General features: G+C 45.8%; 1 protein-coding gene across 1 annotated transcript; it reads left to right on the forward strand.

The window, feature by feature from the left end:
* The first annotated feature begins 612 nt into the window (after window positions 1–612).
* On the forward strand, window positions 613–22220 carry PSMD2 (proteasome 26S subunit ubiquitin receptor, non-ATPase 2). The gene is made up of 21 exons (XM_081910880.1): window positions 613–806; window positions 2408–2464; window positions 3291–3455; window positions 3909–4030; window positions 4754–4978; window positions 6305–6463; window positions 7127–7271; window positions 7874–7934; window positions 9381–9527; window positions 10632–10738; window positions 11086–11213; window positions 11296–11383; window positions 12677–12839; window positions 12964–13065; window positions 13158–13303; window positions 14557–14640; window positions 16528–16696; window positions 17663–17757; window positions 20588–20714; window positions 21570–21688; window positions 21909–22220. Exons 1-21 carry the CDS (start codon window positions 648–650, stop codon window positions 22089–22091), a joined length of 2751 nt encoding a protein of 916 aa, XP_081767006.1. The 5' UTR covers window positions 613–647; the 3' UTR covers window positions 22092–22220.
* The last annotated feature ends 1943 nt before the right edge of the window (window positions 22221–24163 follow it).

Raw genomic sequence — 24163 nt, forward strand, 5'->3', positions numbered from 1 at the left:
ATTAATGTAATGAATGAGTATTTTTATGTCAAACTTCTTGTGGGCAAATATATACAGTATACATCTTTTATACCTTCTAAATGAAAGAATTTTTTCTTTGCACATATGCATATATACGCAAATAGGCTGCCGTAAGTCGAGAATTTTCCGGACACATAAGGGATTCGCCCGTCGAAAACAGCGCCCGGGAGGATTTTCCGAAAGTCGGTTACAGTGTCCTTGAAAACCCGGGCGTATGGCAACCCACTTTTTTGGGCGAATTTCCTAAAAATTATCTCAAAAACTTCATTTTTGAAACACGGCAACCCTGATTATACAAAACGCATCACGTGCTTTAAAGAAAATACTGTTCTCTAATTTTAGCCAATTGAAAGCGGGCAGCCCCCTGGAGGTACGGAACGATATCCACGTGGTCTTCGCCGTCGCCCCGCCCCTCCTCCCCGCTCGCCAGGCTCCTCCCCTTCCCCGCCTTACTTCCCCCGGCTTTTCTGCCTCGTAACGTAACGCGTCACTCGGCGCGCGCGCCCCGCCGCTCTTTTTCATTTTTTTTAACCTTACCGCGCCGCGGATTGGCCCGCCTAGGCCCCTCCCTCCTCCCTCGCGCCTGCGCAGTTCCCCTCCCGTCCCCTCAGAGGAAGCGTTCGGCGATGGAGGACGGTGGCGGCGGAGGGAGCAGCAGTTGCCAGAGGCGGTCTCAGTCGGGAGGAGGGTCGGGCCCCGGCGGCGGGGACGACAAGCCGGCGGCGCTGTGGAGCAAGGACAAGAAGGACCCCAACGCCTCGGCGGCGGACAAGGAGCAGGAGCTGGTGAGCGCTGCGCCGGAGGGAGCCGAGCTGAGTCACCGCCAGGCCCCGAGCCGGGAGTTAGCGGGGACGGCCGTCGCCTCGGCGGCGCGTGACGTCGGGCCCCGATCTCGCGAGGGGGCGGGTGGGCCACATAAAACCCCCGCAACCCCCCCTTCCCCGCGCAGTTAATTCCCTTGTGGGCAGTGATTGATAGCCAGGGAAATGTCAGCTCCGGAATGTGGGAAGAGCCGAAGGAGCATGTGCAGAGAGAGCTCTCTGGCAAGCCTACTGCTTCTGAGCATGTACAGAGTTCCTCACAGAGGCGAGTGCTTCTGAATATGTGCGGAATGCTTTTTTTGGGGGGGTGGGGGTTGACTCTGGCAGCCACAGCTGGGCATAGTGGGATGTGGATTTCATCCCTCTTTCCTCCCCTCTCCAGTTTTTAGTATGCGATGTTTATATTGTGCTTTTACGGCTTTTTTGTTTTGTTTTGAGCTGCCTAGAGTGACTGGGCGACAAACAAACAAACTAAAAATAATTACAGTGGTACTTCGGGTTACATATGCTTCAGGTTACAGACTCCGCTAACCCAGAAATAGTACCTCGGGTTAAGAACTTTGCTTCAGGATGAAAACAGAAATCGTGCTCCGGCAGTGCGGCGGCAGGAGGCCCCATTAGCTAAAGTGGTGCTTCAGGTTAAGAACAGTTTCAGGTTAAGAACGGACCTCTGGAACAAACTAAGTTCTTAACCCGAGGTACCACTGTAGTGCTGTTTCTGTGGGCACTCAAAACCTGGGTTTTCCTGGTATGCCTAATGAGACCACTTGCTCAGTGGAGCTAGTAGATGAGGTAATAAAAATGCTAATGACAATAATTAGTGGTATATATTTGGCAATACTTTGGCATAGGTTATGTCTGCCATGGTAAGAAGTGGGCTAGCCCTCCCTCTGCTGAGAATATTATGATTGGGAGGCCCTCCTTCTGTTCCCAGGGGCAGGAAGGCTGTATCTGGGCATATGAACCTGAGCGGGTGTGTTAAGAGTTTAGGATCTGATGGTTTCTTCCTAGGTGAGCAAAATGAAAATGGGTTAGATATGGCATTATTCCTTAATAGGAAAGGGAATTGCACATAATTAAGACTGGTCCCTCATCTAATTTAAATGAAAGTCTCCTCAAGTTGGTAGTCAGTCTAGTCCAGTGCTGGCAACAAATCTGTTTAACAACCTTCCTAGGTGTTTTAGGCAGTCTCAGTGCTTCCTGTCAGTTCCCCCCATTTTCTGAAAGTGTTCATCAGCAGTTTTGCCCAGCAGCTGGGGATCTTTTGGGCTGGGAGAAAGCGAGCACCCCCTCCCACTGCATATTGCTGCAAACATCAGTTGCACTTCAGAGCAACTGAAAGGTCTAGTTGATTTTCTAGTACAGGAGGAGAAAATTTTGCATGGGGGTGTTGTTCCTGGCCCCTGCATGTGTTGGTAGAGCATGCAGAAGCTCGCCCCTGTTCTGCCCTCTTCCAGGTCCAAAAGGATCCGCACATCGTCAGTTGGACATGTGCAAAATGGTCTCCAACAGTACAGGTTTTCCAAGAGGCCTGAGGTTTCACATCTTTCCTTAATTCCTTACAGTCTGAAGAAGACAAACAGTTACAGGATGAGCTGGAGATGCTTGTGGAACGCTTGGGGGTAAGTTCCCTGTTCTTGACTGGGAGCATGTGGAAGTTAAATAGTAAAGCATTATGCTTTTCTACATCAGTAGTATAGATCACTGTGTGGTGCAGTCACTCTCTGGAAAGGTAGAGTGCATGGTGGAGTCTGCAGGCTGTGTTGGTAACAGTCCTCATTCTTTACCTCCACCAGTCAAAACAATTTCTCTACTCTTCTCTTCTCCCAGGCCTTTGGCTAATTAAACAATGTATGGCCTTTAAAATTGTGTGTGAGGTTTGTTTGTTTCCTAGCTACTATATTCTGTATTTTTATGTTTTGTAAACCACCCTGTGATCCTCAGATGAAGGGTGGCATAGAAATTTAATTAATAATTAAAAAATGAAATATACAAATTAGATCAAGTAGTAGCACTGAAAATGAAGCATCACAGAATAAATGCTCAGGTAAGGAACAATCTATGTAGACGTAGATTTTGCTGCTTGTTGAAAGCAACAGCAAATTAAAAGGTATAATCAACCTGTTACCTACAATTTCAGATAAGGCACCTCGTGTTCCATAAGTGTGGTATTGTTGGGGGGAAAAAAAAGCTTTCCCTGGTTGCCACCTGGGTCACATGGAGAGAGTCTGATGAAGATCTCAGGGCTTGGGCAGGTTCTTAAGAAGGTTATTGTCTGTGAAAAGTTACCTGTGTCTGTTTCCAGTAACTATATGTGGGTTTCTGGTGGCAAAGATGTGTGTTAACTCACATTGACACTATTAATATAAAGAGGCGTTCTTGGAAGTGGTGTTTGGGTGTTGTTGTTTGATCCCCTCCCACTCCTGAAAGCAACTGATTTTATTGTAGGAGCATGACACCGCTCTTTATCGACCTGCACTGGAAGAGCTACGCAGGCAGATCCGCTCTTCCACAACCTCCATGACTTCTGTACCCAAACCTCTGAAGTTTCTGCGGCCACATTATGGCAAGCTGAAGGAGATCTATGAGGCTATGGCTGCTGGGGAGAACAAGGTATGTAATATTGTTTGGCCTGAGAAAGTGTTAGAGGTCATCTCAAGTCTTGCTTTCATCTCTCCCAGTGCTGCACGAGCAAATGTGGATTGCAAGTGCATTAAATTTATTTGAAAAGAAAGAAGGAAGCCCTTCTGGTATGGATTGCAAGCCCACTTCCTATCTTTGCTGTGGGAGGACTAGTATTTAGTGGAGTTGGTGCTGTTGTTTGTTCTTTGGAAAGAAGTGAACAGCCTTTACCTTGAAGCATTGTGCCTTAGGTATTTGGTTGGCCCCTATGGGAACAGAGTACTGGATTAGATGCAGCTTTGGTCTGATTCAGGGAGACATATTTTGAACTGGGGAAGATGCAAATTATAATATTGTTTTCAATTCTGCCGTTCTTCAATTTATACCAACCATATTCATGGTTGACCATATGATGCATCTCTGACACTTGCTTTCTGCCCACAGCGATTTGCCGCTGACATAATATCAGTTTTGGCCATGACAATGAGTGGAGAGCGAGAGTGTCTAAAGTACCGGCTGGTAGGATCCCAGGAACCCTTGGCCTCGTGGGGGCATGAATATGTCAGGTAAGCAACAATTTGAGATACTTGACTTTACTGAAACTCTGGGGTGTAATTTTTTGTATTTTAATTATTATTAACTGAAACACCACCTTCTGGGTAACCCCAGGAGGCATGCATAGGGTTCCCAGGTGATCTCCCATCCAGGAACTAGGTGGACCAGCTTAGCTTCCACAGAATTGCTTCATCAAATTCTTACAGCAGCTCAGTGCTGTTTTCCATTGCCAAGCTAATATGCTTTTATCAGCTCAAAGAGTTAATTATTTAATTATAAAATTTATACTTTGCTTGATTGTAAACACACTCAAAAGCAGTTTATGAAAAGATAAGACAATAAAATTAATATAAATTTACGCTACTTTAAAATGTACAAAAGCTAAAATGCTAAAGCAGATTAAAATTACCTGAACTTTCTAAGCATCTGGGAATCTTTTTAGCAGGAGCCAGAAAGTGTAAAATGAAGGCACCTCCTTGATCTCGATAGGCAGGGGGTTCCAAAGAGTAGGTGTCACCACACTAAACAATATTTTTTTTTACAATAATATTTTTTTATTATTGTTGCTGTTGCTATAATTTTATTGGCAGTTTTGCTTCATTTGCAAACTGCTTTGAGAACAGCTGGTTAAACATAGGTTATAAATCCTGCCAGAAACGAGATGAACCTGCCAGAAAAGAGATGAATAAATATTGCTTCTGTTGTGACTCTTCCTGCTGTTTTTTCCTCTACAGACACTTGGCTGGTGAGGTGGCCAAGGAATGGCAAGAAATAGATGAGGCAGACAAGACCCAGAAGGACACTCTTCTGACCCTAGTGAAGGAGATTGTGCCATACAACATGGCACACAATGCAGAGCACGAGGCCTGTGACTTGCTTATGGAGATTGAGCAGATGGACATGCTGGAGGAATATATTGATGACAACGCCTATGCCAAAGTCTGCCTCTACCTGACAAGGTGAGGGAACTCTGTTGTTTGGTTCTGTGGTCAGTGTGTCTGTGAGTTTGAGTCTGAGCTGCTCCCTGGGGCTATAGGATGGAGACTTGGGCTTAAGGAAGTTGGTGTATTCAGAACCTTCTTGTCTCCACAGACTGGTTCAACTATTAAGTGGAGGACAGCAATAGTGAGATCTAGTTCTTTGGTTTGGTAACGTGGAGGATACCTAGTATTTAAAAAAAAATGTGGAACTAAGAAAGCCAGCCTGTCGATCTTGAGGTGTAACTGCATGAGAGGCACCTGGTATGGCAACAAATAATTAGCCAAGACCCTGTAGGATCACACAGAAGGACTTGGAAAATGGAGGGGAGCAGCCTGATGAAGAGTGGCAGGTATAGCATACTTGCAGGTATAGAGGAGGCCAGAGAAGAGCATTCTGGAAAATAGCAGCTGAGGGCTAAAAGGAGATGAGCTTGTGCAGGGTGGGAAGTGCAAAGGTTTAAGAGAGTACAAGATGGAGAGCTTTGAAAGTGGAGGTATTGTTCTGTCACTTCACAGTCAGCTGATCTTTGCATTCCAGTTTTGATTCTGACACTGCAGTGCACTTCAAACGAAGGCTGGAACCACATGGGCTAGCTTGTGTTTCCAAATGCCCACCCATCTCTCTACCTTTGCAATGTATCATTTGGTAGGGGACAATTTACAGGACTAAAAGGGCAATTGGAGGAGGGGGTTTAACCCTTGCTTACCTCTTTTCCTGTACAGTTCATTCTATTATCTACAGTTGAGCTTCCAAGTCTCTGTTGGCGATAAAATCCCAATGGGGGTCTTGTGGAAAGGTGATGGATGGAGGCAGGGTTAAATACATTTCTCCCATTCACTGCTTCACCCTCTTGTAAATTGTGCCATCACCACCTTGCAGTGGAAAATTTACAGTTAAACAATAGGAAATGTAAGTTGGCAAATAATGTGTAGCTTTGGCCTAATAGTGTCTGCAGAGTGAATTGATCTCTTGTCTTGGCTCACAGAACTGAAGTTCTTGTTGAATATTCACTGTGGTGTAGCTAATCCATCTTTAAGTAAAGTGTTTTATTGTCACAATTTGAACTGGGATGCCCCTTGAGTCAGGTAACGCTCATAAACGTGGATCTTATTTACTAGCCATTGAGATTTCTGGCTACTTCAACAATGGGTTTGTGTGTGACAGCAACTATTTTGCTGTGCATACAGTTACGGTATCCCCCCGAATGTTGTAGTGTTTGCCTTCTCATCCATTACTGAGGAAAGGGTTTGCCCACCATGTTGATACCACCCAAAAATCATTATCTCCCTTCCTGTCTCTTGCAGCTGTGTTAGCTATGTCCCTGAGCCGGAAAACTCTGCCCTCCTCCGCTGTGCCCTCAGCATCTTCCGAAAATTCAATCGCTACCCAGAAGCCCTGCGCCTGGCTCTCATGCTGAATGACATGGAACTGGCAGAGAACATCTTCATCTCCTGCAAAGATGTGTATGTGGGGACCATGTCTAGGGCTGGGTGTTGTCACAGAGGTCCAGGTTGTTGGAGGAAAAGGAGAGCAGATAAGTAGTGAGAAGCCCAGATGCAGTGAGCAAGGCTGGTGTGGTTATTCTCACTTAAATCACAGGTCAGGGCAGGGAATGGCCTTAGAACTGATAAGCAAGGAGTGGATGAACTGCATCCCACAGGCCACCTCTTGGTTCCCAAAATGTTTTCTATGACCATACCAAAGTTTTCATTTAGTTTTTTTAATTACCTTTATTTTTTGGGTGACCGCTGACATTAGTCCCCTGCTGTGATTTTGTGATGCCAAAAGGTTTTTGTGAACCTTCCCCTCAAAGTTCTTCCAGAATTTGATTTTTAAAAAATTAAAAATTGGCCATGACCACTTAAACTGACCATACCTGAAAGGTCCTAGTTTAATGGTAGAGCAACTGATTTGCATGCAGAAATTCACTCGTTCCATTCCTGGCATCTCCATGATGCCTTAAATACACAAATTGCTTGCTCTACCCCTGATCTATAGTTCTTTTGTTGGCTGAAATCTAGGAAGATACTAGTGAGGTTTCCGCAAGCCTTGTTATGTGAGGAATGGAATGTTGCATGCACGGTTCCTTGTGCTCATATGCTTGCATTTTCTGCACTTTACTGCAGGGTTGTTCAAAAGCAAATGGCCTTCATGCTGGGTCGTCATGGAGTCTTTCTGGAGCTAAGTGAGGATGTAGAAGAGTATGAGGATCTCACAGAAATCATGTCTAACGTCCAACTCAACAGCAACTTTCTGGCCCTGGCCAGGGAGGTGAGTGCCCTGCAGACTGCTATGAGCTCACTCTCATGGATGGATTGGATCATGAGGGGAGCAGTTGTCTCTGGTGATTTGCAGAAGACACATTTAGAATGGAGCGGATTGGTGAACATTGATTGGAAATACCAAATTTATTAGAGATGTCTGGGAATGCTTACCGAGGCAGTGAGGTTTAATTCAACAGAAAACCATGTGAAACTTTGTTTCCTTTGTCTTTTGCAAACAAAAACTGAAATTTATTGTTCTAATAATAATAATAATTAATGATAATAATTTGTTATTTATACCCCGCCCATCTGGCTAAGTTTCCCCAGCCACTCTGGGCAGCTCCCAATCAAATGTTAAAAACAGTACAGCATTAAATATTAAAAACCTCCTTGAACAGGGCTGCCTTCAGATGTCTTTTAAAGATAGGATAGCTGCTTATTTCCTTCACATCTGAAGGGAGGGTGTTCCACAGGGCCGATTTGTTCGGGAGCCAAGCCATTCGAGTACCAAGGTACCACTGTAATGCTTTCCTGTAAAGCTAGGAAAGCCAAGTTACGATGCTGCGGCATCATATGACTAAGAAGAATAACCTCTTCTTTTCCTTCCAGCTGGACATCATGGAGCCAAAAGTGCCAGATGATATTTACAAAACCCATCTAGAAAACAACCGTAAGTGTTCTACTCAGAGCAGTGGGGTAGCCATACAGGCAGCTTCAAGTTACAGTAAAGGAATTTCACTTATAAAGTAAATAAAAATGGTTTCATGCTATGTTACATATCTACAGTGATACCTCAGGTTACATACGCTTCAGGTTACAGACTCTGCTAACCCAGAAATAGTACCTCGAGTTAAGAACTTTGCTTCAGGATGAGAACAGAAATCGTGCTCCAGCGGCGTGGCGGCGGCAGGAGGCCCCATTAGCTAAAGTGGTGCTTCAGGTTAAGAACGGACCTCCGGAACGAATTAAGTACTTAACCCGAGGTACCACTGTATTAGATTTTGAATGAAAACATACACATTAGCATGTACTTTATATGAATAAAGTACATTCTAATGTGTATATTTTCATTTGTATACTGCTATTGTCTTTAGGCACTCAAAGCAGCTTAGATACCAATATCTATAGCATATTGAGACTGATATCTCGATCATCATAGCAATTTCTAAAATTCACACATTGTAATATGTAGCACCTATTACACGGCATCAAATCAGTGAGCTTTTTATCAGAGCTAGAAGAGACCTTATGAAATAGGCATGCTTCTGAAGCGCTTAGTAGAGTGGGCCTGGCAAACTTCCCTTGGGAGGAATTCCACCACACAGATATCACTGCTGAAATGGCTCTGTTCTTAAGTAGATGCTAACTGTAAGCAGATGGTCTGGTTGACCATTGCTGCTGTTCATTGAGTTTGTATCCTGCTCTTCCTCCCAAAGGAGCCCAGGATGGCAAACACACCCACAATTTAAAAAGAAAAACAGTCTACAACAGTTTAAAACATTTAAAAGCAGATTCAGTTAAAAACATAACTTTATCCAGTGATCTTGGGGTTGTCAGGAATAGTATGATTAAGCTGCCAACAGGTGCTTGCTGTAATATTTGCACATTTATTTTGCGACGACTGTGGGTTTGGAATAAAAAAACTTAAGAATTAACTGCAGGCAGTGGTGGCACCTGGAGCAATGTCTTGCCTGCTTAGTTCATAGGGATGAACTGGTGTTATATGTAAGAGCTGGGGTATTCCAAACTTTTCAAGGGTTGTCCACGTGCAGGGTATTATGATAGTCCAAGTTGATAAATCTGTAGTTCTGCCCGAGCTCTTAGGCTCACCAAATCACTTGTGCTTTACTTCAAAATGCTGTGTCTTGTCTTCATTGTTGCATGCAGTTTTCTATATTAATCAAGCAATCATTCAGCTAGAAAGTGTAGGTCTCTTTAATAGCTGGTGACTGCTCTTCCTGCAAAAATGCTGTCTTTCCTTGACTGCCACGTGAGATGAATGGGAGAAGTGTGAATGGAGCGCTGGCTGAGAGGAGGACCTGTTTGAGTAGTTCTAGGCTGACACCGGAGTCTGTCATCCTCAACTGGCTCCCTCTTGTGCGTTCTGCTCCTTCAGGGTTTGGCGGCAGCGGCTCTCAAGTGGATTCGGCTCGCATGAACTTGGCCTCGTCCTTTGTTAATGGTTTTGTGAATGCTGCTTTTGGGCAGGACAAGCTGCTGACAGACGACGGCAACAAGTGGCTGTACAAGAACAAGGACCATGGTGAGTCAGAAGAGGAGCAGGCAGCAGCTGGTCTGCTTGGGAGAACATTGTGGGGGTGGGGGTGGTGGTGATCAGAGAGCTCTGCCCTACTATTTTTCTGTGGCAAAATTTGACTGAATGACCTTCTTGACAAGGGCCTGGTGATACTTTTGTATGTTATACTTTCTAACTTGGTGCCCTTGGCCAAGGACTTCATTCCTGAGGTTTGAATTCTTTTGGCTGCTATGGGCTTGGGACATTTCGTTCACTGGTACTGGGAGTGCTGCATGTGTGACATTCGCCCAGTTAAATTGGTTGCTTCAGGCCAAACTAGGGGTGAGGGGTTTATTTTCATATTTCATTCGTGGCATCTGCATGGATGATAGGTGGCCCAGGAATTGCTTTTAATTATAAAACGATCTGGCATAAAGCAGAGGGTGGGAAGCAAATTTTTACAAAGAAGTGTGTGCATAGGTGTGGAAGCATCCCCTGCTTTGTGTCCCCACCCTCTGTCACATCAGGCACTTTACTTCCCCAGCCTGGATCTCTGAACGTGGTACATGATGGTGCCTCATACCTTTTCATTTTAAGACTTAAGACCCCTCCCCCTACTTTATATGTGAACAGGAAAGGTATAAACGAATGAGATTGCTGCTGCCTTGCCAAGACTGCTCACTCCAACCCAGGCGTGAGCCATGTTTTCCTCTGGGTTAGTTCTTCAGAGTGTGAAACCCTCACCATTTGATGTGGGGTTGGTTTGACTTTGCACAGCTGAGAGCATTTGAGTTAGATCATGTCTCATCTGAAAGACATCTCATTACTGTGCCAAGCAGTGTCTTGATGTGAAACACCTAGCTTTGAAATAAGGGCCTTTAAGGCTCTTGACCTTTAAGGCTCTTTGACTTTAACACAAGGTGTTGTCTGAAAGCCTGGAATATTTTTGGTAACTGCTATCATCTGTTAAGCAGCCTTTGCCATAGCTGCTTGCCCCTCCTAGTTGTCCTGAACCCCTTTCTTCTTCCTCCCCAGTGTAAATTTCCATAACCCCAATGAGACATGCATCCTCTCATTCTCTTATAAGAGTGTCCATCTTCACCCTAAGAAGCTTTTACATTTATTTTATAGGGATGCTGAGTGCTGCAGCCTCGCTGGGGATGATCCTTTTGTGGGATGTGGATGGGGGGCTTACACAGATTGACAAGTACCTGTACTCCTCAGAAGACTACATCAAGGTGGGTGGCCTTCCTTTCAGCCCGAGTGTTAACTGCTCACAGCAATCCAGTCATATCAAAATAACAAGACAGACTCTTTTTAAGAGTATAGGAAGCTTCTTTACACTGAGACCACTAGTCCATCTATCTCCGCATTGACTCTTATTATCAGGTTGGCATGTGAGGCATCCGAGTGACAGGTCATCTGCCCTGATTCATCCGGGCAAGGACTACATAACTCAAGTAGTTAACATAATGCCACCCTCCAGTTAATTTAGCCCTTTTAACTTACTAGATACTGTATAGGCTTGTCATGACATTCGTTGTACTTGACAGTGCCTCCCCACTTCCTATTTTGTGTCCTATAGTCGGGGGCTCTTCTGGCTTGTGGTATCGTGAACTCTGGCGTGAGGAACGAGTGTGACCCTGCCCTTGCATTGCTCTCGGACTATGTCCTCCACAATAGCAACACCATGAGGATCGGCGCCATCTTTGGGTGAGGACCTGCCTTGGCTTCCATTTCCCTCTCCGCAGAGCATCGCATATATCATTCTAAGTGACATGGTATTCTCTTGCAGGCTGGGGTTGGCGTATGCTGGTTCTAATCGAGAAGATGTCCTGACCTTGCTTCTTCCTGTGATGGGAGATTCCAAGTCCAACATGGAGGTGAGGGAACAGCACCACAGCCATCTGGTGCTTCGGTCAGCTGTTTGCCCAGGGGTAGATGGATGGGGCTGTGTCTTTCATGGAGTGTAGAAGGCAATTAGAAGCAGAGTTTCTGTGCTCTAGCTTGGAGTTTGTTTTTGTGTGAATGGCTGAGGGCCATTTAGCTGACTCAGACTTTTATGTTGTAATATTGGGGTGTGTTCTTCCCAGAGTCCAAAACAGAATGTTGAATCTAAAAAGTAAGTAACCTAGTAAAAGCCTGTTGCTCTAACCTATTGATAATGAGAAGGCAGGTGGACCAAGACCTCTCCAAGTGACCTTGGGAAGGAGGAGGTTCATATCTCAGTGCCCTCAGCATGTTGCCCAGCAAAATCAAATTTTGATAGGAAGTTAGTACAACTTTAAAGATGCATAGGACTCCAAAAGCATCCATGTGGAGAGTCTTCTGCTTGACTCTTGGCTTGGGAGGATTAGTGAAAAGGTTTATCCATTTCTTAAGTTTGCAGAAACACAGAGCCTGAAGTGTGAATGTCATCTCAAGCCACTTAAACATGTTTGTCATGCAGTAGGCAGTGGGCAAACAATGCTCAAGGCCAACCTAGGAGTTGTGTAACCTTGAGGTCCTGAATGTCAATATATGTCAAGTTTGAAAGATGGTTTGAAAGATGATCCTGACGCATTTCTTCTCACGTGGAATGGGTCAGAGTTCTTGGCTACCGGAAAATCCCATCTGTAGTGGTTTGTTCAGGGGCACAGCAAAGCTATATAAACCTTGAGGAAACCAGGGAATGCTGAACCCATGAAATGATGTGTTTCCTAGTTTCAACTGCTCAGCCTAGTAAAGTGTGACTAGTTTTAATGGTTGCTTCAGACCTTACCCTGATAGACTGGCGGCTATCACTTGGAAAAAGGGGAAAGTTGCCATACATATTCTTCCCTTTGTGTGCTGCAGGAAAATATCAATGAGCAGGTGTTTCAGTGATTTGGCTCTTGGGAAGTAGCACCGTTTTGCAGGAATCTGGTGGATAGCTTTCACTCTGTGGTCTCCTTCAGGATGCTGCTTGCAATATGTCTCTGTCAGAAGCAGTATGTGTCTGAATTCCAGTTGAGAATCATAGATGGGGGAAGGGCTGTTATGCTCAGGTCCTGCTTTGAGGCTTCCCACAGGCATCTGGTTGGCCACTGTGAAAACAGGATGCTGTAGGCCTAGCTGAGCCAGTGGCCTGATCTAGCAGGCTCTTATTGTATTTTCCAGCTGCAAGGATTTTGGTGTGACACTATTTTTCTCCCCAGGTGGCCGGTGTGACAGCCCTGGCTTGCGGAATGATTGCTGTGGGCTCATGCAATGGAGATGTTACCTCCACCATCCTCCAAACCATCATGGAGAAATCTGAGACGGAGCTGAAGGACACTTATGCCAGATGGCTACCTCTTGGCCTGGGCTTGAACCACCTTGGTAAGCACATTCACTATTGCCAGGTCTATGGGTGTCAGGCAAACACTTGTGTAGTGAGGAGGAAGGGTCTCTGGTCAGAATTTTTTGGGCTTCTCTTGAGCTGCTGTTGTGATGTTTCTTACAGGAAAGGGTGAGGCCATTGAAGCAATCCTGGCAGCACTGCAGGTCGTGTCGGAGCCTTTCCGCAGCTTTGCCAACACGCTGGTAGACATCTGTGCCTATGCAGGTGAGTGGGCTCAGCATTGTTTTGGCTGCTTGTGAACTGGGTGTTGGAGGCCCCAGTCCCATTTTACTTGTGGCATTGGGTTTTTCCTCCAGGATCTGGCAATGTGCTGAAGGTGCAACAGCTTCTCCACATCTGTAGTGAGCATTTTGACTCCAAAGAGAAGGAAGAAGAGAAAGAGAAGAAAGAGAAAAAGGACAAGGAGAAAAAAGAGAACTCTGCCGACATGGGGGCTCATCAGGTAGGGTAAAGGTTCCGGGTCTAAGAAAAGGTGAGAGGTCTCTCTCTCTTGGATGCTGTGAGTGAGAGAACAGGAGCTTGTGGGCAAGGCAAACATGTGGCATGTGCTGTGTGTGCAGAGGTTCCCAGGCTCAGTCCCTGGCATTTTTACTAGAAACATCAAATAGCCAATGATGGGAAAGAGCCTCTGCCTAGACCCTGGAAAGCCACTGCCTGTCAGAACTGATTCTACTTGGTTGTTCAAACAGTTTGGCCTTGGTATACGGTTGATTCCTGTGCTCCCAACCTAGATAGAGGGGCTGACAGCTGCATAGACAAAGGTCATTCTGCTCCTTGGTATTGGGATTGACTGTGCAACAAGACAAAAAAAAAGTTTGTTTAAACAATTTTAAATTGTTGCCTTGGGTTTGTGCTTGAAATGAAACCACCAGCTTAGTTATATGTTCAGAAATGATGAAAAAATAAATCCTGAACAAATGCCATTGGTTATTTGCTTGTAGGGTTGTATAATTGTATATGCATGGTAACAATCACCACCAAAAGCTGGTCTTAAAATGCAGTTTTGGTTGTACCAGCCCAGATGTGTGGGTCCTTGTTCCTAACTAAGGAGCAGTTGCTGATAATTTGCATCATCAGCTGGTTGTAATGTCCTCAATTATGTCCTTTCCTCATCTTGAAATCAGCACAAGGGCGCTCTTTCACTCCATGGAGTATTTGAAAGCACTTGGTCATGGTTGTAGGAATATAGCAAGCTGCAATATACTGGGTGTTGACACACACTGGCAGTGACTCCAGGATTTGAAACTGGGGACACTACCAGCCCTAGTTGGGCGATACCATGGATTGAGCTTGTATGTAAACAGGTGCTTTACCACTGAGCCATAGCCTTTCTTCAAAATACTAGCTGCTAATATTTTATTGCCCAATTGGATGGTGTTGCCTTCCTGTTTGGCGAAACGTGATTTAATTCTGCTAGTCATGGGGAGGGCCATATGGGGCACTGTGGAATAAAGAGTCCTGAACTAAACCAATGGACAGCAACGAGCCAAAACTGGACTGACAGATTTGAGTGCAAAGTTAGTACTAGCCTGGGAAACCATTTTTCTTTCTTACTCTCACAATAAAAAGCTCTGAGGCAGTCTTAGGGTGGCCTTGCTTGAGGAAGTTGAGATGCCACATTTAGTTTGGGGAAAATGTGTTTCATCCATGTCACAAGGTATCCTTTGGTTTCAGAATTTGTATTTCCCTCTGCAGGGCGTAGCTGTACTGGGGATTGCACTCATCGCTATGGGGGAAGAGATTGGGGCAGAGATGGCTCTGCGCACCTTCGGTCACTTGGTGAGTAAGATGGTGTGGGGGAAATGCTCTCTCCATTTGGGGGCAAAGATTGCCACTTGGGATCCAGTGTGCAGCCAGGGATCGTTCTGTGTCATTGGCCAGCCCTGCCGTAGTCTGAACTGAAAAACAGAATAAATTTGCCTGCTGTTCCAACCCCTTGTCTGAATTCCTTTCTCAGTGAAGCCAAGTTTGCCACAATTTTGAAATAGTTTTGCAGGACTAATAGAAAAGAGAGAAGACATTCCAGGATTACAAGCCATATTCTTCATTTAGCTCTACAAATAAGGGATTAAATTTGAGCAGCACCTACCATTAAGTTATGACAAGGGAAATACTGTTTGTTGGAAGGGTGGGGTAGAGGAGAGCCTTTTGACTAAAAAAAAAAACCTGTCTTGTGTGAATAATGCAGATCAGACTAGGTCTCTGGAATGTCCCTAGTTGCCTAGGAATGTGTTGCTTCAACATGCCTTTTTTTGGTGTTTGTGTGTAATACAGCTAGATATATTAAGTCTACCCTGATAGAAGAATTCTGAACTGGAAATGTGTCTCCGAAGGGACTGCACTGACACTGGGGAACAAAGTGAAAGTCTGTCCTATCCCGTTCATTGCCTGCAAGTTCCAAGATCTACATTCCATGTGTTCCAAAACATTTCTTGGCCCTGGTTCACATTACAATTTATACAGGCTTGCTGGATGGTCTGCACTCTGGTGCACCACTGTAAAGGGAGGGTGACCTCAGCCAAGGAAATACTGCTGCCGCTGCTGCCCCTGTGAGCTGCACTGCTCCAACCCCTGGTCTGCCAGCCATATGCAGGGTGTGAGCTGTGAACCTAAATGAACATTGCATTCCTGAGAATTTAGGAGGGGCAGGAGTTGCAGTTTGAAACCACAAAGCTTTGCATCTAACATGTTTAAGGGTTTGTTGAGACTTTAGCTTTGCTTTCTCTGTGGATAAACTGGGTGGTTGCTACATACAGTGGTGCCTCGCAAGACGAAATTAATTCGTTCCGCAAGTTTTTTCTTCTTGCGAGTTTTTCGTCTTGCGAAGCACGGTTTCCCATAGGAATGCATTAAAAATCAATTAATGCGTTCCTATGGAGACCGCTTGCCAGGCTGGCGGTGCGGAGAAGGGCTTTTCTCCCCACCGCAAGCCTTCAGCACAGGTACGGGAACAGAGGGGAAGGCGCACAGCGCTTCTCCTCTGTTCCTGAGGCTTGCGGTGGGAGGAGGGTTTTTCCTCCCCACCGCCAACATTCAGAACAGCATTCTGAATGTTGGCGGTGGGAAGGAAAACCCTCCTCCCACCGCAAGTCTTCAGGACAGCCATCCGAAGCCTGGCGGGGGGAGGAGGTCTCTCCGCCCCCCCCCCCGCCAGCCTTCGGAGGAACCTTCCGAAGGCTGGCGCGGGGAGAAGGGCTCTCCGCCCCACCGCCAGCCTTCGGAGCAGCTTTTCGAAGGCTGGCGGGGGGAGGAGGTCTCTCTGCCCCACCGCCAGCCTTCGGAGGAGGTCCGAGGACAGTGGGGAAGACGCGCTGCGCTTCACCGCTGTCCCGGAGATTTCCCTGTGGGCTTTCGTCTTGCGAAGGAAGCCCATAGGGAAATTCGTTTTGCGAAGCGCCTCCAAAACGGAAAACCCTTTCGTCTAGCGGGTTTTCCGTCTTGCGAGGCGTTCGTCTTGCGGGGCACCACTGTATTGTGTGTGTGAAGCCTTTCTGCTAAGAGATTGGAGTTACTTTTTGTTACTCTGGCAGCTGGTGGATGCTCCGATGCCTCTTGGACTGCTGCTGCAACCCTCAGAAGAGCTGCATTTTTGTCTCTGGTTGCGGGTGTCAGAGCGTGCATAGTGCTCTGCAATCCTGGCCTCACCTTCTCCTCTTCCTTCTACAGTTGCGGTATGGGGAACCCACTCTTCGCCGAGCTGTCCCCTTAGCCCTGGCCCTCATCTCTGTCTCTAACCCCCGCCTCAACATACTTGACACCCTCAGCAAGTTTTCCCATGATGCTGACCCAGAAGTGTCCTACAACTCTATCTTTGCCATGGGCATGGTAGGCAGCGGTAAGCACGTTCAGAATCTTGTGTGACTGTGCAAGCCACGGGCCAATGCGGAATCCCTGCAGTTGGTCTGAAATGCCTTCTGATGATCCAGAATGCTCTGGTGGTTAGAATACAGCATTGACAAGTGCAGAGGAGAGGTTGGATTCATGCAGGCACCATCTCCAATTGCTTGTGGGAAAGCCCTGAAGAGGAGGGAATTTAGGTGGCTATAGGGAGGTGGGGACTTTCAGCCTTGGCAACTGATCCATGGGGCAAGACCTACCAGGGAGGAACCACTGTGCTCATTAGGCACGGCAACCCGCCCAGTCATTGCAGATCGTGTTCTTGCTGATAAAGAGTTAACTCAAACTTCGAATGGTGTGATTTACTGTTGGCTCGCTTCTGACACAGTGTTAAGTCTATTTCGGAGAAAGCGAGAGAAAGTATTTAGTGGCACTTTAAAAACCTAAGAATTTATTTTGGCACGGCATCATAGGAAGCTGCTATACACATGGTCAGACCATTGGCCTACCTGGCTTGGTCTTGTCTGCTCTGGCTGGCAGTGACTCTGCAGGGTTTCAGGTGGGGGTCTCTCCTGGCCATACCTGCAGATGCCGGGCTCTTGCATGCGAAAACAAACTAAAATGAAAACTGAAAATATGTGGACCGCAGTGCCACTCTATACATTCACTTCAGTTTTTCTTCTCCCCCATTAAGCATGAGTTAAAATATGTGCAATAACAAAGCTAAAATCTTTTGGATATTTCTGCGATGGGAGATTAAGGGCTGTACCACCCTGCAGGCCCCTTTACATGCCCTAAGTTGCACTCCCTATGGAACCTCCCCGTGCATACCTTTTCATTTTGTCTAGTGGTAGGGGGAATCCCCCTTGTTCGCAACAGCAGTCCCCTGTCCTAGCCAGAAAGTGATTGTGGGAGCTTGGCCTTTTTTAGTTGCTTCCTGATCCCTCCTTTCCGGACCCCACAGGTACCAATAATGCCCGCCTGGCTGCAATGCTTCGACAGTTGGCACAATATCATGCCAAGGATCCCAATAACCTCTTTATGGTGCGGTTGGCCCAGGTAAGTGGCTCAGCTTAAACTCTGCCCCAAGCTAGTGGGTAGCATTGTTAACTTTAGAATTGTTAAACAGCTAGATGAATATACCAAATATTATTATTAGGCTGTATCTGTGATTAACATTCTCAGCAGAAAGTGACTTTTGATGAGACCTGAAATTTAGGTGGGTTTTTGTTCTCCTTTTGTACTGTGCCATTATTCCTAGGCAGAGATTTCACAGCAGCAGGACTACGTTAGGGTTGCTAATGGGCTTGCTTTGAAGTACGGCTGCAGGGTTTTGCAGCAGTGGCGGAAGGGGGGCTGCAGAGGTGTGTGTTCAGGGGGTGTCTGTATGGGATTGTTGGGTGTTTTGCTGTGCTGATTTTCATTCCCCTTGGTGTGCTTCTATCCCCACTAAATATTACCAGAAGACAGATGCATTTTTTCCCCTCAGAGGAAATGTATTTGAAAATCCCCCCTCTCAGTTTTGCCTCTGTCCTGTTTTCCAAATAATATTTCTCCAATGCTGTCAGTGCCCATGGCATTTTAAAGAGTAACTGCAAGAAAAGGCAGCAAAATAATAATAATGCATCGAGGCAGCCTGTGACTGTAAAAAATTATGCAGATTGGGCAGATTTACAGAATTTTTGCACTGTGTAATCTGTTTATGCTCGTCATTGGGTGGAGCAAGGGGCTATGCAGAGCACCAAAGCCCCTGCTCTGAATCCTGGGGACCATATTCAGCTACACCCTTCAGTCTTTCAAGATTTCCACAAGCCCATGCATCAAGCACTTACAGGATCATGATGCATTTGCAACCCTGAATGGGAGTTTAGGGGGATGTATAGAAAAGAGCCTGTTGTCTTTGTCCATGGAGTTTTCTTGGCAGGGATACTGGAGTGGCATGCCGGTTCCTCCTCCAGCTGGATCATGTTTGGTCAAAACTCTCCACTATGACCTGTTCATCTTGGGTGCCCTGCTCGACATAGTTCATAGCTTCTCTGAGTTCTTCAAGCCCCTTCGCCACGGCAAGGCAGTGATCCATGAAGGGGGTTATGCTTAAAATTCTACAAGAAAGGCTCAAACAGTATGTGGACCGAGAACTCCCAGAAGTGCAAGCTGGATTTAGAAGAGGCAGAGGAACCAGAGACCAAATTGCAAACATGCACTGGATTATGGAGAAAGCTAGAGAGTTCCAGAAAGACATCTACTTCTGCTTCATTGACTATGCAAAAGCCTTTGACTGTGTCGACCACGGCAAACTATGGCAAGTTCTTAAAGAAATGGGAGTGCCAGATCACCTCATCTGTCTCCTGAGAAATCTCTATGTGGGACAAGAAGCTACAGTTAGAACTGGATATGGAACAACTGATTGGTTCAAAATTGGGAAAGGAGTACGACAAGGCTGTATTTTGTCTCCCTGCTTATTTAACTTATATGCAGAATTCATCATGCGAAAGGCTGGGCTGGATGAATCCCTAGCCGGAATTAAGATTGCCGGAAGAAATATCAACAACCTAAGATATACAGATGACACAACCTTGATGGCAGAAAGTGAGGAGGAATTAAAGAACCTTTTAATGAGGGTGAAAGAGGAAAGCGCAAAATATGGTCTGAAGCTCAACATCAAAAAAAGAAGAAAAAGAAAGAAGAGAAGAAAAAAGAAGAAAAAGAAGATCATGGTCACTGGTCCCATCACCTCCTGGCAAATAGAAGGGGAAGAAATGGAGGTAGTGAGAGATTTTACTTTCTTGGGCTCAATGATCACTGCAGATGGTGGCAGCAGCCACGAAATTAAAAGACGCCTGCTTCTTGGGAGAAGGGCAATGACAGGCCTAGACAGCATCTTGAGAAGTAGAGACATCACCTTGCCAACAAAGGTTCGTATAGTTAAAGCTATGGTTTTCCCAGTAGTGATGTATGGAAGTGAGAGCTGGACCATAAAGAAGGCTGATCGCCGAAGAATTGATGCTTTTGAATTCTGGTGCTGGAGGAGACTCTTGAGAGTCCCATGGACTGCAAGAAGATCAAACCTCTCCACACTGAAGGAAATCAACCCTGAGTGCTCACTGGAAGGACAGATTGTGAAGCTGAGGCTACAGTACTTTGGCCACCTCATGAGAAGGGAAGACTCCGTGGAGAAGACCCTGATGTTGGGAAAGATGGAGGGCACAAGGAGAAGGGGGCGACAGAGGACGAGGTGGTTGGATAGTGTTTTCGAGGTTACCAGCATGAGTTTGACCAAACTGCGGGAGGCAGTGGAGGACAGAGGTGCCTGGCGTTCTCTGGTCCATGGGGTCACGAAGAGTCGGACACGATTAAACGACTAAACAACAACATAGAAAAGAGCAATTAGAACTCAAGCAGCTTATCATCTTTCTGAGAAAGAAATGGGTTTTGGGGCTTTGTAAAAATAATAAAAATAATGATGCACTATAGTACCGCATGGAAGCTTTTCAGTCTGTGAAAATTATTTGGAGTCTTGGGACTTGCATTTCCAAACCTGTATCACTGTCATTGTGAGGAGGGTTGTCTTCCTGTAGAAGGAAGGAAAGCAAGAAGAGAGGGTGGAGGGAAAGGGAGCAGGTCTGCAAGGGTTGATGAAGTACCACCACCGGGTACTCGGAGCAGATCTATGGTAGCAATTTGGAATGATAATGCATACACGCTGCTGACTTCTTACACTCCTCATATAGTGACAACAAGTCCCGAATAGCCAAATGTTTGGTGTTTATTAAATGTTAGGTTTATATCCCACATTTCAGTTGAATGAGCCTCAAGACTGCTTGCGAGTGGTCGTTTGGTCCCGCCATGGATTTCCCCATCACCAATATATTTTCTGCTTGCTATGCAGGGCCTGACACACCTTGGGAAAGGGACCCTCACTCTCTGTCCTTACCACAGTGATCGGCAGCTCATGAGCCAGGTGGCCGTGGCAGGCTTGTTGACTGTGCTGGTGTCCTTCCTTGATGTCCGTAACAGTAAGTATTGGCCCCTGGAGTTGGGGAGTATAATTGGCTGGCCCCTCTAATGGTGAACTCTGGAATTAATTACTTTTCAGTGGTTAAGAGACTATTTCATTTTTACTGGAGGCAGGTGCCGTCATTAAATGTTTTTGGCCCCTGTTTGCAGCCATCATTCAGATGTGAACAGTTGAGAGTAACTGGAGGAGTTCTAGGTGTCTAATTCTGGAACTCCTTTCCTCTAGAGATCCACATAGCTTCAAGGGAGAAGGTTTGGTACACAAGATCCTTAATTCAGTGCTCCTAGAATTCTCCTTTCTCTTTAGCCTGAGATCTTGGAGAGCTTTCGTAAGTCAGGCTTGACAGTTATCCAGTTCGGTGGGTCATTGTTCTGACATACATAAAGGATTCCTTCATGTGTGTCTGAGCCTAGGCTTCTGGGCCATAATCCTGCTTCGGTTTTGTACTGGAGTATAGATGACAAAGTGCAAAATTCGTGTACCCAGTGGCAGTAGAGAATAGCACATGCACATTTAAATTGCCACTTGGAAAAAGACAGAGAAATATGGTAAGTGCTCTCTTGTCCTTTTTGTGTTCTAGTTAAATAAAAAGTGAGAAAGTGCTGTTGATGATCAAAGGAAGATAATGATTTTTCTGTTCTATATTACTGTGCATCAAAATGGTGGCTGAATCAATAGACAGACAAGATTTATTTTTTTTAATGTGGTTCATTGATCCCTTGAATTCTGTCTCTGCCTTCTACTGGTGAACAGATTTAATCAAGTATGAGGGCACCTTTGGATTGGATAAGGGAAACTTCCTTAGTGGACCAGTCTCTGCAAGCCTTGACTTGTGTTTTCCTTTCTCTCCTAGTAATTTTGGGGAAGTCCCACTATGTACTGTATGGCCTTGTGGCTGCCATGCAGCCACGCATGCTTGTGACCTTTGACGAGGAGTTGCGCCCCTTGCCAGTGTCTGTGAGAGTGGGGCAGGTAAGTAGGCTCTGAACAGAAGCTGGGAGGGTCCCTGCTTTGCTTGGGGATCCCATGGGGCACTGGACTTTGGCTGTTCATGGGTTACTATGGGTAGCCTTAGTGGAGAATGGGGATCTGGGGTGCTTTTGTTTCCTGACTTCCCTGAAGGCTTGAGGACCAGAGGGTTGGGGGAGCAAGTTCCCTGTTCACTAGCACTAACCTCTGGCCTTCCTCTCAGGCGGTGGATGTGGTAGGCCAGGCAGGCAAACCGAAGACTATCACTGGCTTCCAGACCCACACAACGCCAGTGCTGCTGGCCCATGGTGAGCGGGCAGAGCTGGCCACAGAGGAGCACTTGCCAGTGACACCCATCCTGGAGGGCTTTGTTATTCTTCGCAAGAATCCCAACTATGATGTCTGAATTGCCTGAGGTTTTGGGGTGGGGTGGGAGTGGGGAGTAGGATGCGGCACTGTGAGGAGGGACTAGCCTCCTCCGTCTTTTTTGTTACAGAAGGAGCTCTTCTTAGGAAAATAAATTGACCCGAGTTAATTTGGCTTCCCGTTTGTTCTGTTGTGATCTTCCTATCTGTAGAATGGAGGTAACCATAAATCCCTTGGCCTTTACTTAGGAATAGGGAAGGTGGGTTGTAAACTGATTTGGCTCTGCACAGGGCTGCCTGTAGATTCCCAGGAGCAGCTACAACCTGGACACTGTTATTAAGAGGTTTGTGTAGTTGACATCTATCAATGATTGAACGAAGTGTCTCATATTCATCATTACACTTGAAAAGGGCAAGGAGAACTTGGGTGGTTTTTTGACAGCTGGAAAACTACTTGGCGAACATTGTAATGCTTGAAAAGAAAGGATTTCCTTGAGAACACAGACTACAGAGGTCTATAGATTACAAGAAAACTGGGCAGAGGGCTGAAGGACTCTCGCCATTGGAAGATTCCAAGTCTTATCTGTGTCCTATCCTGTCCCCCTGCTTTGATTACAGGGTCAGTCCACGTTGCCAGCATGCCTTCTAGCTTGTTGGTAAGCACAGGTATTTAAAAATGCAAGACTCTTGCAGAAATTGTTCTGCTGTGGCTCCCACAATACCCAGTATTAATTCACAGAATATTGTCAGATCCTTCCAGACCAATAAAGTGGCTGCATTTCTCTAGTAAAGAAATGCAGCAGTTCAAGGGAAGGATGCAATTTTTCAGTCACTTTGTTTTCTAACATGAATAATCAAAGAGATACAGAATGGAAGAATCACATTTCCAACCACGGAAAGGTATTGGGGGCTGAGGAGCTGGAAGAAACAAAGGGAGACCATGTATGGGTGAGCTAGTAAACTGCTGTAATCTTTTGTGTGCTGGATAGAAACTCATTTGATAATCATATGGTGCTGCTGTCCTATCTTACATTTTTACAGAATCAGATGAAGTAGGTTTGCCTGAAGAAACGTTTCTACTCAAAATGTGCTGGACTACAGCAGGGCTCCTGAGCACAAAGCCTAAAGGTCTTGCCTGGCCCTTGGTTGCCTCTGTAGCCTATGGCATCCCATCTCCACATTAATTCACCAGAGAAGTGTTGAGGGGCTGATTTGGCACCGGCTTGTCCCAGCATTAGCAGCACAGGTGTCAAAACGAGGGCAGAGTGCAGTGGGTGGAAGCTGACATCTTGGGAGGCTGATACAGGCAAGATGATGCAAGATGGCACATGGTGAGAGCTATTTTTAAAGTTAAATACTGCTGTGCCCCCTGGACATTGGTTAGATGTGTGTTGGGTCCCCCAGTCCCTCTGAGGTTAAGACAGATGCTGTCTCTGAGTCTACAAGCATCATATAGCCATTTATAAAACTAACTTGGTGAGTTAGTTTTAAACAGATTGGCCAAACTTGACCCTCCAGATGTTTTGGGATTACAACTCCCATCATCCCTAGCTAACAGGATCAGTGGTTTGGCCATGCCTGGATTAGACAATATAAATGGGTGGCTACCAGCACATCTTTGAGAATACCATAGTTTTACTCCAGCATGTGAAGAAGTACTTCCTTATGTCTGTCCTGCATCTCCCACCAGTCTGCTGTAGTGGATTCTAGCTTTGGAAGAGGGAGAAAAACCTACTTTCTCCATGCCATACACTTATATTGTGTCTCTCTCCCCCCCCTCCCACACCTTTTTTCTAAACAAAATAGCCCCAAATGTTTTAAGTTGCTTTAAGAAGCTGCTGCACTGCTCGTGAGTATTTTGGTTGTTCTTCCCTGCAACTTTTCCAGCTCTGCACCTTTCAAGTTTAATATGTTGTAGATTCATTTGATCAGGGAATACTATGTAAAACATGTATATATATCCCGTTGTGGTTGTAAGTACTTTTCAGAAATCGCAATAGGATGCATAGCACCAGTCTCCTAAATAGCCAAATTCTACCTTTATTTCACTATCTGAAAGACATCAACTGAGGCATTCTTTTTAATAGCTGTAGGTCACAAGATAAGTCATCCT

Source organism: Podarcis melisellensis (genome assembly GCF_964234715.1).
Source record: "Podarcis melisellensis genome assembly, chromosome: 5".
Taxonomy (NCBI): Eukaryota; Metazoa; Chordata; class Lepidosauria; order Squamata; family Lacertidae; genus Podarcis; species Podarcis melisellensis.